General features: G+C 45.7%; 1 gene segment (V, D, J or C); it reads left to right on the top strand.

Moving 5' to 3' along the window:
* Positions 1 to 1713: 1713 nt before the first annotated feature.
* Positions 1714 to 19532, top strand: LOC148149314 (Ig kappa chain V region Mem5-like). The segment is given in 4 exon segments: positions 1714 to 1720; positions 8137 to 8433; positions 9031 to 9063; positions 18654 to 19532. Coding segments are annotated over 4 exon segments (666 nt in total).
* The last annotated feature ends 808 nt before the right edge of the window (positions 19533 to 20340 follow it).

The following is a 20340-nucleotide window of genomic DNA, read 5'->3' as shown; positions in this document are numbered from 1 at the left end:
TTCTCCCCTCCTCCCCACCCCCCAAACGAATATCCAATCCTCCAGCTAGACAACATCATCTTAAACCTTCCTATCTGTCCATCAACCATCCCACCTATCTGCTCCACCATCCCTTCTGAACGATCACTATCACCTCCCCCGCACCTGCATCTATCTATCTATCACCTTCCCAGCTACTTACCCCCATCCCTTTCCCACCCTCCTATTTATCTCTCAGCCCCCTTGCACCTCCCCCCAACCTTCCTGATAAAGTGTTTATGCCTGAAACGTCGATTCTCCTGTCCATCAGATGCTGCCTGACCTGCTGTGCCTTTTCCAGCGCCACACTTTTCGACTCTAGCTTCTAATAGGTTTTAACCTGTGTTTAATTTGATAGTGTATTTAATTACTGTTCTCTGTACAAATGACAGTGTTAATTTCACTGTTTATTACATTTGCATTTGTTCTTGTATTATACATATCTTTTGTATTGAGTAAACGTAGAGATTCTTTTGCCCTGAAACACCCATCAACTGCCTTCTTCATTTGACATTTTTAAATAAATCCAGTGGCAGAACCAGGGATCTAGGGATGATTCTAACCATCTAAAAATCAGCAAATTGCTGATCACAAACTAGAGAGGGTACACTGATTGAACTGTAAGAGTAATTAGGGTTCTTTTGTAGTGTTGGTTCTGAAACCAAATGTTTCAATTCGATCCTGTGTACATTATAGGAAAATGAATGGAGTCACAAAGATGGATTTGTACCCTATTCCCAGGTCAGGAGATTGCATTGATAGCGTGCAGGTGCAGAGGCAGTGAAGAAGGTAAACGATATGTTACCTTCATAGTGAGAGGATTTGAGTACAGGATCAGGGATGTCTTGCTGTAATTGTATGGGGGCTTAGTGAGACCACACCTGGAATATTCAAACCAAAACTGGTTCAGTGACAGGAGACAGTGGGTGGAGGCAGAAAGTCGTTTGTGTGACTGGGCCCAGTGTGCAGTGAGATACCACAGGGATCAGTGCTGGGTCCCTTATTGTTCAGGATATATTGAAACAATGAAGATGAGAATGTGAGAGGTGATGGGTGGGGTTGAGTGGATGATGACTGAGTTTGTAGATGATACTAGGTTTGGCAGATGGTTGACAGTGAGGAAGAAGGTCTTAGGTTACAAGAGGATCGAACTGGATTGGTCAGATGGGCAGATCAGAGTCAGATAGAACTTATCCCTGATAAATGTGAGGTGATGAACTTTGGAAGATGTAACAGGTGAATAAGGTATTTATGAAGGTATATGGGATACTTGCCTTTATCATTTCCAGTACAGATGAGAAGAGCAGGGAAGATAAGTTAGAGCTGTACAGAACTTTGTTTAGGCCAAAGCTGGAGTACTGTGTGCAGTTCTGGTCACCACACGATTGGAAGGATGGGATTGTACTGGAGGGGGTGCAGAGGATAGTCAACAGGATGTTGCTTGGGGTGGAGCATTTTAACGATGAAGAGAGGCTGGATAAGCTTGGGTTGTTTTCTTTGAAGCAGAGAAAGTGGAGGGGGACCTGATAGAGGTATATACGGTCATGAGGAGAGTTGACAGTGTTAATAGAAAGCAGCTGTTCCCCTTACTTAGAGTTGGCACACATTCACTGCGAAAAACAGGAGCTTTAGAGGGCATTTGAAGAGCAGGTTTTCACTCAGAGGGTGGTGTGGGGTCTGGTGGCACTGCCCAGGATGGCAGGTGAGGTGCAAATCTCACAACCTTTAAAAAGTACTTGGATGTACACTTAAAATTTCATAACATTTAAACCTATGGGCCTCGTGTTGGAAAGTGGGACCGGTGTAGGTTTAGTGTAGTTTGGGCTGGTACGCAGTTTATGGGCCGAAGGGCCTCTTCTGTACTGTGTGATTTTATGATTGTATTGTATACGATTTAGTTTCCTTATCTGAGGAAGGGTGTTCTGGCTGTGGAGGGAGGGCAGCGAAGGTTTACCAGACTGATTCCTGGGATGACAGCAGTTAGATCTGATGAGAAACTGGATCAGTTAGGATTATATTCACTGGAGGTTAGAAGATTGAGGGGAGTCACATTGAAAACTTGAAAATCCTAACAGGTCAAGGCGGGATGTTCCTGATGCCTGGGGAGCCCAGAACCAAGGATTACAATTTAAGGATATGGGAAAGGCCACTTAGGGCTGAGATGGAGAGAAAGGTTTTCATCCAGTGAATGGGAAGCCTGTAGAAGTTTCTGTCACTGAAAGCATTTGAGCCTAAACCACTGAATATTTTTCAGAAAGGGCATGATATAGTTCTCAGGACGAAAGGGATCAAAGGCTATGGAGAGCAAGTGGAACATGTGATTGTGTTGGATGATCAGCCATGATCATATTGAATGGCAGAACAAGCTCCAAGGGCTACTCCTGCTCCTAGTTTCACTGTTTGAGAGACTATTCATCAACATGGAAACATATCGATTGAGAAAACACATTTGCCTTGGGTCAGGAATTAGTTTGGAGGCAGGAGACAGAAAGGAGGGATAATGTGTGTGCTCTCCAATGAGCAAGATGCAAATAGTGGTTTCCCAGGGTTCTGTGCTGGGACCTCGGCATTTCACAATATCTCTCAATGATGTGCACAAAGGATTAGAGAGCTATATATCTAAGATTGATAACTATACTGAATGAGGCAGCTAGGAGGTGGTTACAGAGATAGGGAGGGTGGAGGACAGGGAGGGTTTGAGAACAAGGATGAGAATGTGTAAATCAAGATGTTGTTGGATTGGGATCCAATGTAGCTCAGTGAGGACGGTGGGAGATGGGGATGGGATTTGGTGAGAGTTTGAATAAGGGCAGCAGAGTTTGGGATGAGCTGAAGTTTACAGAGGGCAGTGGCTGTGATGAGGCACAGGACAACATTGAATTGATCGCATTTGGAGTCCCAAAGCAAAGAGAGTGAGTGATCTCTGTGATGTGGAGGATTTGGGGTTCAGATCAGCCTCAAAGATGTGGCCAAGATAGCAAGGAGTCTGATACGAAATAAAAGCTGAAAAAGCTGTGGTTGCTGTAAATGAGAAACAGAAACAGTAAGTGCTGGAAAAGTTCAGCAGGTTTAGCACCATCTGTGGAGAGAAAGCAGAGTTAACATTTTGGGTCAAGTGAACCTTTTTCAGAACTGTTCTGTTTTTGTAAAGAGTCTGGTTGAGCAGCAGACAGTGCTCAGGGAGAGGGATGGAGTTTGTACCGGGATCTGAAGAGGATGGCTTTGATCTTCCCAATGTGTTTCCCAGTGAGCCTGGCTCCTCAGTCCTGACTGCTCTTAGCTGCTGTGATTGTCACTGATTGGACACTTACTATTAGAGATTCTGACCACAGCAGAAAGCCCCAGTGTAAAAAATAACTGCAAAGACTGTCAGCTCACCAGGTTGAAACTTCATCAATAGAGGAAGTGAAAGAAAGAGCTCGGAGCAGCTGGACATTTGTTACTGAGACGGGAGAAAACTGTGAACCATCCGCACTCCCTGGAACCTGGAAGAACATAAGAATGAGGGGCAGGAGTAGGCCGTCTGGCCCATCGAGCCCGCTTCACCATTCAATAAGATCATGGCTGATCTTTTCCTGGCCTCAGCTCCCCCTACCCGCCCCCTCACCTTAATTCCTTTACTGTTCAAAAAATATCCACCTTAGCTTCAAAAACATTTACTGAGGAAATCTCAACCACTTTGCTGGGCAGGCAATTTCGATCGATTCACTTCTTCACTGGGTGAAGAAGTTCGTTCTCAATTCAGTACTAAATCTGCTCCCCCTAGCACAGGAGGAGGCCATTCAGCCCATCATGTCTGTGAGTGATCCAATTAATCCCATTGCTCCTCTCTCTCCATAACCCAGCAAATCTTTCCTTTTCAGCTCAATCTCCAGTTGCCTCTTGGAGACATGGGCCCACAGCAGAGACTGTTCAATAACCTGGGCTCCAAATTGGCATCTCATTCATTCACTGGGAGACAAACTGCCTGCGTGGGGAAATGGAGCTCAGGACCTTGAACATTCCCTCTCCCCTCCTGAGGGACACTTGTTGCTGAGGGATAGTTCCATGGAGCCCTACAATATATCCCTACTATACACACTTCCCCATTCTGTGTGTAAAAGGCTGGAGTTTGCCAGCAGGATATTCAACTGCAGGAGCCATCATCAGTTTGATCAATTCTAAACACATTCACTTTCCAGAATGTTTCAACTCATTACTAATATAAAATCTGTCCATCTCCTCCTACGTGTGAGGCAGGGAAGGGGCCACTCCATTTCAGACAATTTGGAATTTATGGAGCACAGATGGAGTAAGCTGGGAAAGGACATCGGAATCATGGAGTTTCGAGGTGGGATGAGCAGGAATAAGGATTTCTGTGGTCAAGGGGATGATGTTGTGCAGAGGCAAACAATGTTGTGGAGATTGAAATAAGAGACCAATGTGATGGAGAGAATGTGGGGTTTGAGTCTCCAATACTGGAGAGTCCAGTGAGAAAGAGGCCCCTGCTTATTGATGTCCATTGGACATTCCAGTGGGATGGAGGCCCATGCTTACTGATCTCTATTTCGTGGTCCAGTGGGAACAATGTCCAGGCTTATTGGTGTCTGTTGGAGAGTCCTGATGGAAGGAGGCCCATGTTTCCTGATCTCTGTTGGAGTTTCAGTGGAAACTGAGTCCCATGGAATTGGAATGTTGGCATTTCTTGCAGCAATTGGAATCTTGGTATTTATTATAAAAGGACTGGATTACAGAAATAAAGAAATATTATTACAATTCTGTGAGGCATTGGTGAGACCACATCTGAATCATTGTGTCCAGTTTTGGTCTCCTTACTTGATGAAGGATATGGTGGCACTGGATGCAGTGCAGAGGATGTTCACCAGACTGATTCCCAGGATGAAAGGGCTGTCGTACAGGAATGGCTGAATAGCTTGGGCTTGTACTCACTGGAATTCAGTCACATGAGGGGGTAAATGAGAGAGGTACATAAAATGCTAAAGGGGATTGATAAGGCAGAGATGGAACAGATGTTCCCACTTGTGGGCCAGTCTCGAACAATAGGCCATAGATATAGAGCGAGAGGAGGTAGGTTCAAAACTGGGATGAGGTGAAACTACAGGTGGCACAGTGGTGAGTACTGCTGCCTCACATTGCGAGGGACCCCAGTTTGATCCCACCCTCTGGCAACTGTATGGAGTTTGCACATTCTCCCCCTGTCTGCATGGTTTTCACTTGGGGGCTCCGGTTTCCTCCCATAGTCTAAAGATGTACAACCTAGGAGGACTGGCCATGCTAAATTACCCATAGTGTCCAGGAATGTGTAGGTTAGGTTCATTCGTCATGGCAAATATAGGGTTACAGGGAAAGGGTAGGGAGAACAGGTCTGGGTGGAATGCTCTTTCAAGGGTCGTTGTCAACTTGTTGGGCTGAATGGCCTGTTTCCATACTGTAGGGATTCTGTTCCATTCTTACTATTTCTCTCAGAGGGTTGAGAATCTGTGGAAGTCACTGCCCCCAGAATGCAGTGAAGGCCGAATCAATCAACAGATTCAAGAAAGAAATAGATATCTTTCTGATGAAAAGCAGGATAGAGGGCAATAGGGAGCAGTCTGGAAAGTGGAGATGAGGATAAGATCAGCCATGGTCATGTTAAATGGCAAACGTGCTTGAAGGGCTGAATTACTTATTCTGGCTGCTCAATCCAAAGTTCCAAAGATCGTTGTTTACTGGTCTTTATTTGAAGCTGGTCCATATTTACTGGTCTGTACTGGAGAGTTCAATGAAATGTTGGCCTTTCTTTCCTGGTTTCTACTGGAAGGTCCAACAGTAATAAAGTCCATGTTTAACTCGTCTCTGCTGGAGTATTCAGTGGGAAGAAGGCCCATACTTGCAAGTCTCCATGAGAGACTGCAGTTGGCAAAGAGGCCCATGTTTAATGGTCTCTATTCGATGTCCGATGGGAATGACTTCCATGTTTACTTGTCTCTATTGGATAGTCACAGTGGGACATGGACATCATGGTAGGTGTGGGGTTCAGTTCCTTTCTGTTGTAACTGTGGGATGGTCTAGGCCTCATCCCAGTAAAACACCCTGATCCAGCGCCTGACCATGGAAGGGAAAGGAGAGAGGAAGGGATTGGAACATGATGTGGATGGACAGGATGGGTCAGTGGGTCAGAGCCTGTCCTGCCCCTCCAGCTCACACTGATGGCCTGAGGATATCCTCTCTCTGCTGGGCCTTCATGGAATGAGGTTTGTGTCCAAACCAGTCCCCAGTGAGAATAGGCCAGCAGCACAGAACTGTCTTTCATTTGGCAAGAATGTGTCCATGTTCCTGAGAGACACCAAACCCTGGTCAATGTGAGAAATGGGGCCTTAGTCCAGGAGAAGATATGTGTCTGGGTCAAGAGTTAATATCCTTTAGTAGGGCAGAGCAGAGGGAGATTTATCTGTTGTCATCTGGGAAAGAGAGAGGCAGGGAGTGAGAGAGAGAGAAAGACAGTCAGAGAGATAGAGATAGAAGGACAGGGTGTGACAGAGAGAGAGTGTCTGAGGCAGTGTAAGCGAGTGCAGGGAGAGAGAGAGGTAAAGGGAGGCAGAGATAGTGGGGTTGAAGACAAGAGAGAGAAAGACAGGGTCTGAGACAGTGTGACTGAGACAGAAAAAGAGACAGAGTGGATGTGAGACTGGAGTAAAGGGAATCTAGTGAGAGAGACAGACAGACAGACAAACAGGTTCTGGTCACCACATTATGAGAGGGATATGACTGTACTCGAGAGGGTGCAGAGCAGATTTCCCAGGATGCTGCCTGGCCTGGAGGGTCTGAGCTATGAGGAATGATTGGAAAGGCTGGGATTGTTTCTCTTGGAGCAGTGAAGGTTGAGAGGGAACCTGATAAAGGGCTATAAGATTATGAGGGGCAGAGATAGAGTGGACAGGAAGGCAATTTTTCCATGAGTAGAGGGATCAATATCCAAGGGTAGAGATTGAAGTTCACGCAGACATAGAAAGATAGAAACATGGAGTTGGAGTAGTGTCAGTGTTAGGGTTAGGGTTAGGGTTAGGATTAGGGTTAGGGTTCGGGATCGGCCCTGTGAGACTGCTCTGCCATTCAACATGACCATGGCTAATCAATGCCAAGTTGAGATTAGTGTTGTTAGATCATGGATGACCAGTACAGACTTGTTAACTGCTGCTCATGTCGTTGAGCTTCTGATTGAGAGAGGGACAGAAGACACACATATTGAGAGAGAGAGAGAGCAAGTGTACATTGTGAGATTGAGTGAAAGAGGGCGAGGCATTTAGCTGTTGCTCCAGGACTCAGAGTTCCAATATCCTGGAATAATGCCTGCGAGAGAGCTCAATTAGAGAGTGACTGGAGGGAGACAGACAAAGAGTGAATGAGGTAATGAGAGATTGAGGAGACAAGGAAAGAACGAGTGAGGAAACAGGTAGAAAGATAAGTGAAGGAGAGGAATGGATAATAAGCGAGAGAGAGAGACAGACAGACAGACAGACCAACCAACACAGAAGGAAAGGGAGATAAACAGATTGTCAAACATACATGGAAAAAGGGAAAGATATACATGATTATATAATTGGGGAGGACAGAGTCGGAAATGGAAATAGAAAAGAGGAGGTAGTCAATGAATGACAGGAATATATTCAAGTGAAAGGTAGAAAGAGGAAAATAGGAAAAGGGAGGGAGGAAGAATGAAAAGGAAGGATGAGAGAGAGAGAGAGAAGAGGAAGTGTGAGGGGCTGACGTGGCTCTCTCAGCCTGATGCCATTTACATACTGAGGAACACCCAGTCAGACTCTCACAGGCTGCAGCTTTATAAAGCAGAGCCCAGTGAAGGGAGAGTTTATCAGGAACCAGGCACAGGGACAGGAGCACACACCATGATTTCACACATCCAGCTGATCTGGCCCCTGGCATTCTATGTCGCAGGTACAAATCTCTCTCCTTCCACCTTGAATCTTTAGCTGCTCTCCATTTCACTCCAATTCCACTGACTTGTGATTGAAGGGAAAATGCTGAAACCAGAGGAATGCTCAGTGTCTCCAACAATCTCTCATTTGACAGGCTCTTTCTGTGACAGTTCTGACTTCACTGTGTTTCTCTCTGACCCCTCAGGTATCAGTGGGGACATCATCATGACTCAGTCTCCCCCGGTGCTGTCAGTGGGACTGGGCCAGACCGCAACACTCACCTGTAAATCCAGTCAGAGTGCCAGTGCTGATGTTTCCTGGTACCAGCAGCGAGAAGGTCAGAAACCCTCTCTCCTGATCTACGATGCAGCAACACGATTCACAGGAGTCTCCAGCAGATTCACCGGGACACAAGTATCCAGCACACACTTCACCCTGACAATCAGCAACGTTCAGAATGAGGATGTCGCTGACTATTACTGTCAGTACGAGTCCAGCCCTTACACAGTGATACAGGGCTGTACAAAAACCTCAATACACATACCACCACCTTCTGTACTGACACATCCCACTGCTATATCTAATATATATATATCTCTGAACACACAGTCCCAACTCCTGTACTGACACATCCAACAGTTATATTAGATGTATAATAATGGACACAGTCCCGCCACCTGAACTGACATATCCGACAGTTAAATCTAAATAAAACTGAACAAATTACCCCATGCTGGGATTGTCACTGTCCACTACACACTCCAGTTTCACTGAAGACCTCACTGAAGGCCTCAAGATTCTCCCTTATACTCCATGGCCACATAAGAGAGAGCAAGAGAGGGAGGGGTGAGGGTTGGGGTGGGGAGCGGATAGAGAGAGAGAGAGAGAGAAACAGAATGAGAAACACAGAGAGAGAGAAAGACATGAGTGAGAGAGAGAGGCAGAGAGAAGGTGAGAGTCAGTGAAAGACAGAAAGAGACAAGGAGAGGGTGAGAGTGAGCGATAGACAGAGAGGGACAGGGAGAGGGTGAGAGTGATGGAGGGAAGCCGAGAGCAGAGGTTTTTGTACAGCCTCTGCACTGGGAGCTCTCATTGTGGCTTACGTTCGGTAAAGGAACCAAGCTCAGACTGAGTAAGTAAACCTCAATCCTCCATTCAATACTGAAATATTGACTAAAACACAAATACTGAATTGTTGAAGGTGTTAGTGGGGAGCTGCAGTGAATGAAATGGTTGATTGAGGAGCACTGTGTCTAACAGGGTGTCCAGCTGTATTTCTTTAGTCCCATTGCTCCCTTTAAGCAGCAAGATATAAGTCAGTCAGTTTTACTCACCGTGTGGAGGAGCTCTGTCCATTTGCAGCCTGTGGTCCTATTCCTGCAGCATGCAGTGAAATCAGTGAGTAGCCTCCTGCCAGTCTCAGTGTGACGGACACGGGCAGAGTTTGATGTGAGCTCTGGCTCCCTGTCCCAGTCTCTGATCTCACTGACCTCAGCAGCAGCAGCAGCAGCAGCAGCAGCAGCACAGTGAGACACCGAGCTCCCACCTCCCCCAGCTTTAACTCTGCTCAATCACACAATCTCAGAATTGTTACAGTGCACAAGGAGACCATTCCACCCATCCTGTCTGTACTGGCTCTCTGAATGAGCAATTCACTGAGTGTCATTCTCCTGCCTTCTCCCTGTCACCCTGCACATTGTTCCTTTTCAAGTAACAGTCTCATTCCCTTCGGAATGTTTCAATTGAAGCTGCCTCCACCACACTCTCAGGCAGTGCATTCCACACCTTAACCACTCACTGGCTGAAAATGTTTTTCCTCATCTCACTTTCGATTCCTTTACTAATTACTTTCAATCTTTGGCCTCTTGCTGTCAATCTTTTCATGAGTAGGAACATTTTCTCCCTGTTTACTCTGTCCAGACCCCTCCTGATGTTGAATTCCTCAAACAAATGTCCTCTCAGCCTTCTCTTCTCCAAGGAAGACTATCCAAATTTCTCCAATATATTTTCTTAACTGACTTTCCTCATCCCTGAATTTTCCATAGGAATTTTTTTACCTCATCTGCCAAATAAGCACAGCCTTCATGAACTATTCACCTTATCTATTCCCCTTGGTCCCTTTTGCCTGCATTTGGATCATTTCCCCCTAAATCTTTCCTCTCCATGTATCTGTTAAATGTTGTCATCAGACTCACCTCTATGACGTCCTCTGGCAGCTCATTCAATACACGCACCACCCTCTATGTGAAGGAGGTGCACCTCAGGTCCCTTTTGAATCTTTCCCCTCTTGCTTTAAACTTCTGTCCTCTAGTTTTGGACTCCCCTCCTTGAGGAAAAGACCTTGACCGTATTTATGCCCATGATGATTTTACAAACTTCTAAAATGTCACCCCGCAGCCTCTGACCTTCCAAGGAAAATAGCTCAGGCCTAACCAGCCACTCTTTATAACTTAAACCATCCAGTCTCAATGACATCCTTGTCATCTTTTTTACACTCTTTCCAGTTAATGGCATGTTGCCAATAGCAGGGTGACCAGAAATCTGGCCTGACCAATATCTTGGAGTGCTGTGACATAATGTCCCAACTCCATTACTCAATGCTCTGACCAATGAAGGCAAGTGTAACAAATGCTTTCTTTATCACCCGGTCTTCATATCACTCCAGTTTCAAGGCACTATATGCCTCCACCCCTTGGTCTCCCTCTTTGACAACTCTCCCTGTGGCCCTACAATTAACTGTGTAAGCCCTGGACTAGTTTTTGTACAAAATGCAACACCTCGCTATTATCTCAATACGGAATGTACATGTACTTTCAAATAACCTTCGTCACTGCCCACTTCGCCACCAATTTTGGTGTCATCTGCAAACTCACAAACCATACTTCCGATATTTTCATTCAAATATTTTCTATAAATGACGAACAATGATGAACCCCGAACCAATCCTTTTACCACACCGCTGGTCACAGGCTTCCAGCCTGAACAATAACCTTCTTCCACCACACTGTCTCCAACCATTAAGCCAATTTTGTATCAATTGGTTTGCTCTCCCTGGATCCCATTTGATCTGACCGTATGAACCAGTTGTCCATGCGGGAACATGTCAAAGACCTTGCTAAAGTCCATGTAGACAATGTCTACCACCCTGGCCTCAGCTATCTTCTTGGTCATGTCTTCAAAAAACTCAATCAAATTTGTGAGACTCAATTTCCCACTTACAAAGCCTTGTGCACTGTCCTTCATCAATCCTTGTCTCTCCAAATGCATGTAAATCCTGTCTTTCAAAATCCCCTCCAACAACTTATGCCCCACTGGTATCAGACTCACCGCTCTATAATTCCCTGGGTATTCCTTGCAGACTTTCTTAACTAACAGCACAACATTATCCATGCTCCAGTCTTCCAACACAACACATGGCTGTTGATGATACAAACGTCTGACCAAGGGGTGTCCCTGTCTCTTCCCAAGCTTCCCACAAAGTACTGGGATGGACCTGATCAGGTCCTGGGGATTTGTCTACCTTTATGAGTTTAAAGAACAGGTCACTGCACCTTTTCTTCTCTAATGAGGACTCTTCTCAACATTTATTTCCTGAATTTCCTTTAATTCACGACCTTTACCAATGGTAAATATTGAGCAAAATATTTGTTTTGTGATTCATCCATATTCTGGTTAAAAAGAAAGTGAAAATTTCTAACTATGAAACTTTTGGTGGTGCTCTATGGGATACGATCCATGATCATGACTTTACTCTGGATTGTCCTTTGTCCTTTTCCACGGTCACCCTAAACCTTGTGATACAATGATCACTCTTCCCTAAATGTCCTTTCACTGACACTTGATCTACTTGGGCCTCCTCACTCCCAAGATCCAGGTCTGGCAGAGCTTTGTTTCTCATTGGAATGGGAACACACGGCTGGAGAAAATTCACCTGAGCACACTCTCAACACTCTGGCCCCTGTTTGCCCTTCACACTGCTACTATCCCAGTCGATATTCTGATAATTAAAGTCCCCCTAATGTTAGCTGTGAATTCCTTGCAGATTTGTCCCTCTACATCCTTCACACTAGTCGGTGACCTATAGACTGCACTGAACAAGCTGATTGCACCATTTTTGTTCTGTATCTCGAACCAAATCAATGCTGTCCTTGAGCCCTCTGGGACATCCTCTTTCTCCAGCTCTGCACCGATCTCCTTAACCAATCCCACACCTCTCACCCTTTCCGCCCTTTCCTATCTTTCCTGAACACCTTGTATCCAGGAATATTTAACACCCAGTCCTGTCCTTATTTGAGCCTCATTTGTGAGAGCAACAACTTCAGATTTTCACTTGGCAATCTGTGTCTGTAACTCCTCAATCTTATTCCCCACACTCCGTGCAGTCCCATACATGCGCAGTCAGCTGGATTTAGAAATGATGACTCTCTTCCTCACTTTGACCCTGCCTAATAAGTTACGATTTGTTACTCTGGTGATCTAACTCTTCCAGGATTCTGAGTTCCTTGGATATTCGCCCCTGATTCCCACAGCCCTTGCATGTCAGTTTAAACCCTCTCCAACAACACCAGCAAGGAGCTCAGTTCCTGCTCTGTTCAGAAGCAACCCATTTGGTCTATAGAGGTCACATCTCTCCGCGAGTCATTCCCAAAGTCCCAAGAATCTAAAGCCCTCCCTCCTGGACCACTTTTCCAGCCTCACATACACCTGTCTTATCCTCCTATTCCTATTCTCACTTGTGTGGGACACTTGGAGTAATCCAGAGATTTCTATTACAAATTCCCTGTCAACATTCTGACTGCAGGACCACATCCCTTTCCTCCCTCTGTCACTGGGACTGATGTGGACCACGACTGCTGACTGTTCCCCCTCTCCCCTCAGGGTGCTCTGCGGCTGCAGAGTGACATCCTTGACCCTGGCACCAGGGAGACAACACACCATCCTGGATTCCCATCTGCAGATGCAGAAACACCTATCGATTGTCCTCACTCTCGAATCTCTTCTCACTATCGCTCTTCCAGTCTTCCTTGTGCCCCCCTGGACAGCCGAGCCCTTCCGTGCTGCCAGGGGCTTGGCTCTGGCTGCACTCCCCAGATGAACCATCATCCTCATCAGGATTCTGAACTAAATCCTGGTTGGATAGTGGGACACTCTCAGGGGATTCCTGTACTAGCAGCCTGATCCTTTTGGACTGTCTGCTGCTCCCCCATTCCCTCTCTCCCTGTATATTCTGAAGCTGCAGAGTGACCACATCTAGAAACGTGTTCTCCACGGAGCTCTCAGCCTCACGGACGCTCCGCACTGACACCAGCTGCTGCTCAAGCTCTGAAACCCAGAGCTCCAACCGCTGTCACTGACCACAATTCCTGCTCTCATGGTATTCCAGGAGCTGGGAAGCATTCTGAAGTTCCCAAATGGAATAGGATCCACACTCTCTCCACTCTTTGGTTATCTCTTGGCAAATTTTTGATGACAAACAGCTTCAGCAGGGCTCACAATCCAGGCCTTTCAGTAATCTGGGGTTTGGCAGAGTCTCTTCAAAAGACCATAAGACTTTATGATATCAAAACAGAATTAGGCCATTCGCCCCATCAAGTCTGCTGTGCCATTTGGTTATGGCTGATGTGTTTCTCACAACCATTTTTTCATTATGTTTGATGGCCTTTCCAATCAGGAACCTATCAATGTCCGTCTGAAATACACTCAATGACTTCACCTCCACAGCAATGAGGTCCACAGGTTAACCACCCTCTGGCAGAAGAAATTCCTCCTCATCTCAGTCCTAATGGGTTATCCCTTAACTCTGCAGCTGTAACCACTGGTCCGAGTTTCTCTTACGAGTGGAAACATCTTCTCCCTGCCCACTCTATCCGGGCCTCTCAGTATTCTGTAAGTGTTAATGAGATCCCACGCGCGCCCCCCCTGCCCAGGTCCTTAAGAACTCTATCAAGCACACATCCACAGTCCTCAATCTCTCCTCGACAGACCAGGCTGTCACCTCCAGGGTCATTCTCATAAACCTCCTCTGGATCCCCCCCAATGCAAGCACATCCCTCCTTAGATACAGGTCCCAAAACTGTTCACAATATTCCAAATGCAGTCTGACCAGAGTCTCATACAGCTTCAGCAGTACACACCTGCTGTTGAAATGATAGCTAACATTGCATTTGTCTTCCTAATTGCCAACTGAACCTACATATTAACCTTAAGTGAAATCTGAAAGAGGACTTCTAAGCCCCTTTGTGTTTCAGAATTCCAAATTTCCCCATTTAGAAAACAGTTTGAGTCTCTATTCTTCCTACCTAAGGGCATAACCTCATACTTTCCCACACTGTATTCTATCAGCCACTTCTTTGCCCACTCTCTGAGCCTTTCCAAGTCCTTCTGCAGCCTCCCTGCTTCCTCAACTCTCCCTGTCACTCCCCTCATCTTTGTGTCATCAGCAAATTTAGTAACAATGCCCTCAGTTCCTTTTCCCAGATCGTGAATATATAATTAATTGTTACATGAATAGCTGAGGTCCCAACACTGCCCCCTGCTGAACTGCACCAGGCACCAGCTGCCATCCTGCAAAAGACCTATTTATTTCCACTCTCTATCCATGCCAGTACCGGGCCCCAAACCCCATGGGCTCTTATGTTATTTAGCAGCCTCCTGTGTAGCAACCTGTCAAAGGCCTGCTGGAAATTCAAACAGATCATGCCCATTAACTCCTCTTAAAACATGGAATTCCAGCTTCTCCCTCTCGAACTGCAGGGTGAATTCGATCACATTATGGTCACTGCCCCCTCAGGGTTCACTCACCTTCAGCTCCCCAATCAGGGCTGCCTCATTACACATCACTGAATCCAGAATTACCTGTTTCCTCGTGGCTCTACCACAAGCTGTTCCAAATAAAGCCTCTCGCAGACATTCCATGAATTCCTTACCTTGAGATCCATTGCCAACCTGACTTTCCCAGTCCACCTGCATATTGCAGTCCCCATGACTATTGTAATAATGCCTTTCTCACTTGCCTTTTCTGTCTCCTGATTTATTTTCTGACCCACATCCCGATTACTGCGAGGAGGCTTGTACATAACTCCCATCAGGGTCTTTGTTTCTTTGTGCTTTCTTAAGTTGACTCACACAGACTCTATGCAGTCCAACTCTATATTTCTTCTTGCTGTCAATTTAATTTCATTTCTTAATAACAGAGTAAACCCACTCCCCCGCACCCCCATCTACCGATCATTACAAACGTAGAAACATAGAAAATTGCTGCAGGAATAGGCCATTCAGCCCTTTGAGCCTGCACCACAATTCAATATGATCATGGCTGATTATGCAATCTCAGTATCCCATTACCACTCTCCCCCCTATACCCATAAATCCCTTCAGCCTCAAGGGCCCAGTCCCCCTTGTATATAACGACCAAACTGGCCCCACCGGTTTTCTGTGGTAGAGAATTCCACTGGTTCACAACATCTGAATAACTTAATCTTAGACTGTGACCCCTAATTCTGGACTTTTTAATATCGAGAACATTCTTCCAGCATTGACACTGTCAAATCCCATCCGGATTTTACATGTTTCCAAGAGATTCCCCTCATTCTTCTAAATCCCAGAGAATACAAACCCATTCGATCCAGTCTTTCCTCATACGTCAGTCCTGCTGTCCCAGGAATCAGTCTGGTGACCTTCGCTCGACTCCCTCAATAGCAAGAATGTCCTTCATCAGACTAGGAGACCAAAACTGCACACAATACTCAAGGTGAGGCCTCACCAAGGCCCTGTATAATTCTGCAAGACATCCTTACTCCAATACACAAATCCTCTCACTGTGAAGGCCACCATGCCATTAGCTTTCCTCACTGCCTGCTGCACCTGCATGCCCCCTTTCAGTGACTGTTCCACCATGACACCCAGCTCTCATTGCACCTCACCTTTTCCTAAACTTTCACCATTCACTAATAATCTGACTTCCCGTTTACCAGCAAAGTGGATAATCTCACATTTACCCACATTATATTGCATTTGCCAAGCATTTGTTCACTTAGCCAGCCTGTCCAAGTAACCCTGCAGCCTCTTAGCATCCTCCTCACAGCACACACTGTCACCCAGCTTCGTGTCATCTGCAAATTTGGAGGGATTGCATTCAATTCCTTTGTCCATATCATTTATGTATATTGTGAACAGCTGGGGTCCCAGCACTGAACCCTGCGGTACCCCATTCATCACTGCCTGCCACTCTGAGAAGGACCCATTTATTCCAACTCTCTGCTTTCTATTTGGCAACGAGTTCTCTCTCCATGTCAATACATTACCTCCAATACCACAAGGTTTACTTTTGCTCACTAACCTATCGTATAGGACTTTGTCAAAAGCCTTTTGAAAGTCCAGATACACAACACCCACTGAGTTCTGAGGGAGGGTCAGTCAATCCGAAACGCTAACTTTGATTGCTCTCCACAGATATTGCCAGATCGGCCGAAAACTTTCATTAATTTTTGTTTTTGTTGTCCACTGATTCAACCGTGTCCACTCTCAACTGATCACATCCTCAAAACCTTCCAGAAGATGTGTCAGGCCTGATTTCCCTTTCGTAAATCCATGCTGACTTGGACCGATCCTGTCACTGCTTTCCAAATGCTTAGTTATTGTATCTTTAATAACTGACTCCAGCGTTTTCCTCCTGTATAATTCCTCATTTTCACTCTCCTTCCTTTTATTAAAAAGGGGGGTTACATTGGATACTGTCCAGTCCATTGGAACTCTGTCAGAGTCGACAGAATGTTGGAAAATGATCACCAATGTGTCCACTATTTTTCCACCCACTTTCTTAAGGACTCTGGGATGCAGAGTATCAGGCCCTGGGGACATATTAAATTTTGATACCATCAGTCTCCCCAAGACCATTTCCTGACTAACAAGGATTACCTTTAGTTCCTCCTTCACACTTGACCCTCTATCCCCTTGCATTTCCTTTCAATAAGCTGTGCATCCTTGGATATTTAGTTCCCAGCCCTGATCCCCTTGCAGCCACGTCCCTGTGCTACAGGCTCATTTACCTTGTTTCATATACTCGATGAATTGAAGTACAACACCCTCAGTCATGCACTGACTGCCTCCTTCTCATAGTTATCTCCTTTAGAAATCACAGAATCCCTACAGTGTGGAAGCAGGCCATTCAGCCCAGACTGACCGTCCAAATAGTATCCCACCCACCCTACAATTCCCATGGATAATCCTCCTAACCGAAACATCTTTGTGACAATGGGAGGAAACCCAAGTGGACACGGGGAGAATGTGTAAATCCCACACAGACAGTCGTTGGAATTGAGTCTGTGTCTCCGAAGCTGTGAGACAGCAGTGCTAACCATTGATCTACCATTCCACCCTGTGGTGCCTCAAGTTTGATTCCTGATCCTTTCCATACTCTTGATCCTATCAATTGGTCTGGATACTTTAGTAATTTATTCTGAGCCCCTACCTTCTTTGTTTTGTTTAAATTCCTCAGAAACTTGATTTACCTTGGTTTGTGTGGTACAGCTTTGTTTACCTTTTTCCAAATGGTTCAAGCATTAAGAGACAAAGCCTTTAAGTTTGGTCTGTAATTGAGCTTCCCTGCACTTTTAAGTTCCCTCAGTACAATATGACATTCATAATATTCTGTCCTTTCCTTTTATTTCCTGGTAACATCAAATCCCATCACTACCCAGTAATCCTCCCTTCTCCTTTAACTTTCATTTTCTCATTTTCCATCCAACTGTTCCAGTTATTTTCTCTTTGAATCATATTCAGGCTGATATTTATCCCTGAACAAACGTCACTCAAAATGTTCCTTGGTTCATTGTTGCTTGCGGGATCTTGCTGTGTACAATCTCTCTTCCACATTTCCTGCATTCCTTCAGTGACCTCATTTCAATCAAGTCCCACACTGTCTGCAAATGTCTTGGGGACAGCATGAATCTTTCTTTTCCTTGGATGAACTGGGAATCTTTCAGATGTGAAAGATGCCATTCCAATATTGCACAGTCTTCCTCCTGAACTACAGTTTCTGCTTTGTCCCTCTCTTTTGTGAAAACCGACCGAAAGATTTCATGAAGAACCATCGCTCCATCTTGCACCACCGCACACAAGTTCCCTTCCTGCTCTCGAATGGGCCTCACACATTCCTTCATTCTCTTCTTGTTCTTTCTGTGATTATAAACATCACTGGGATTTCCTTCACTTCCTTTGGACACATCTCATCCTGTCAGCTCTTTGCTTTCCTCAGGTCCTGGTTAATTTCACCCCTGCATTTTGTCTTTCAGCCAAGTTTTACCAAGTCACTGCCCAGTTCAGTAAAATGGTTCATTCCCAAAAGAAAATTTTTATACTTGCTCCATGGTTCTCCATTTCCATCCCTCCTCTCAATCTCACTGAGTTCTGATCACTGTCACTGAAATGCTCCCCCATTGAGAGCCCTTCCAGCTGTTCACATTCATTTCCTAAACAATGGTCCAAAACTGTCCCTTCTCTTTCACCATCACCTTCTCAGGGGCAATTAGGGATGAGCAATAAATACTGGCCCTGCCAGTGACGCCCACATCCCAAGATGCAATTTTTAAAATCCCTGTCCTTTTATGGGGTTTGTTTGGTGTTGGCCACAAATGTTCAAATTGATTGTTTTACCAGTTCATGATCAGAGAGTTAACATCCCTTCAAATGGCAGGGATCAAAATTGTTTCTCTTGCTTTTCAGATGGTCAAAACTCTCAGCCCAAGCTGACCCTGCTGCCCCCCTCCCCGGAGCAGGTCAATGCCAAGGGCACTGCCACCCTGATGTGCCTTGCCAATCACTTCTATCCCGATGAGCTGGAGGTGCAGTGGAAGAAGGACGGTGCAGTCATTTCGGACGGGGTTCAGACCAGCAACTACCTGCGAGCTTCGGACAACACCTACAGTGTCAGCAGCCTGCTGACCCTCTCTGGGTCTGACTGGGAGTCCAACACTCGCTTCTCCTGTGCCCTCACCCACGTGACCCTCTCCTCTCCCCTCAGCAAGAGCATCAGGAGATCAGAATGTGTGTAGAGTGTTGGAGACAGTCCACAGAGGAGACACAACTTTAAATAGAACAGGGCTGAGCTGGCAGGGCAAAGATTATTGTCAGCACTGAATTTCAACTCTCTTCCTTCTCAGGACTGGCTCAGAGACACATCTGATGTCCAAGGGTTAAGACAGGTCATTGGGATAATTAAAAAGAGACTTTACTCTGTATCAAACCACATGCTGTCCCTGTTCTGGGAGTGTTTGATTGGCGCAGTGATGACTTGTGATGTCAAGTAAAACCTCTCGAAGATGCTGAAAACTGTCAGCTGTACTAAACATTGTGAACCTCAGAAGTCTCTGTTTCAGTAAACCAGATCTCCTTCCTGCTCAGCTGCCAGTTCCAATTTAAGGTTTTGTCACTGTTTAAAGGGACAGGATTCTCTTTTTCTTTTGAGAAAATCTCCACAAGTGTTTTCCTCAAGCTCCATTGTGGCTGTGAATTTGTGCAGCTTCCTCTGTCTGGGCTGTTAATTGCTGACTGTTTTCTGTCAATGTCAATCTGGAAAAGGAAATTAAAATGAATAATATTCGGTCTCTGTCTCTGTGTGCTTTGGGAATGGCCAGAGCTGAAGCCTCAGGGAAAGGGTGTGTGAAGTGTTAACCTCCACCCTCAAGGCTGGAGAATGAGGGGGAGAATTGAGGGGCAATGAGGTCCCAGGAGCAGGAGAGCAATGCTACCATTGTGTCCAGAAGGGTTACTTTAAGCAGGAATGCAGTGCTTCAAGGAAATCTTTCCCAATAAATGGAGGAAAGAAGGAAGGTAGGAGGGGACAATGGGGAACACAATAATCTGATGGAAATTTGCTCACCCATTCCTTAGGCACAGCAAGATCCCAGGCGTAGAAATTCAACTCAACTGTTTGAGAGCCAGAACCACTGGGAACCCTGTATTTATGAATATGACCAGCAGGATCTTGTTACTCAGAATAACAATTCCACAGGGTTTGGGATATAAATATTCCATAAATTAGACTTGGGTTTTCTTTACTCTTCACATGAGATAGAATTGCCCCGTGTGTCCCTGGAGTCAGATTGAGAATGTTAAATCTGGGGAGTCTGGGAGTCACGGCTGGGGAGGGCAGTCAATGATAAACTGGTTCCACTTTCTGCTGTCATATTCTGTAGCCCCTGGGCCATCTCAGTGAGGATCATCCAGGGCTCAGGGTGGATTCCAGAGCAGCTCATTGTCCTGACTGTTGTGTTCCTCAGTCCACATGTAGCTCCGGCAATCTCACTCCATGGCTCTATTATCTGTGGGAACCCATGAGGCTGAAATCTTTGTTCACAGGACAATCCTGAGTTTGGTTTTTGATTCCAATGTGAGGAAATGGGGGCTGAGT

This window comes from Chiloscyllium plagiosum, unplaced genomic scaffold (assembly GCF_037043375.1).
Source record: "Chiloscyllium plagiosum isolate Xiang-an unplaced genomic scaffold, Cpla_swu_hap1 HiC_scaffold_9, whole genome shotgun sequence".
NCBI classification, from domain to species: Eukaryota; Metazoa; Chordata; class Chondrichthyes; order Orectolobiformes; family Hemiscylliidae; genus Chiloscyllium; species Chiloscyllium plagiosum.
This window is presented reverse-complemented; position numbering and strand designations above follow the sequence as displayed.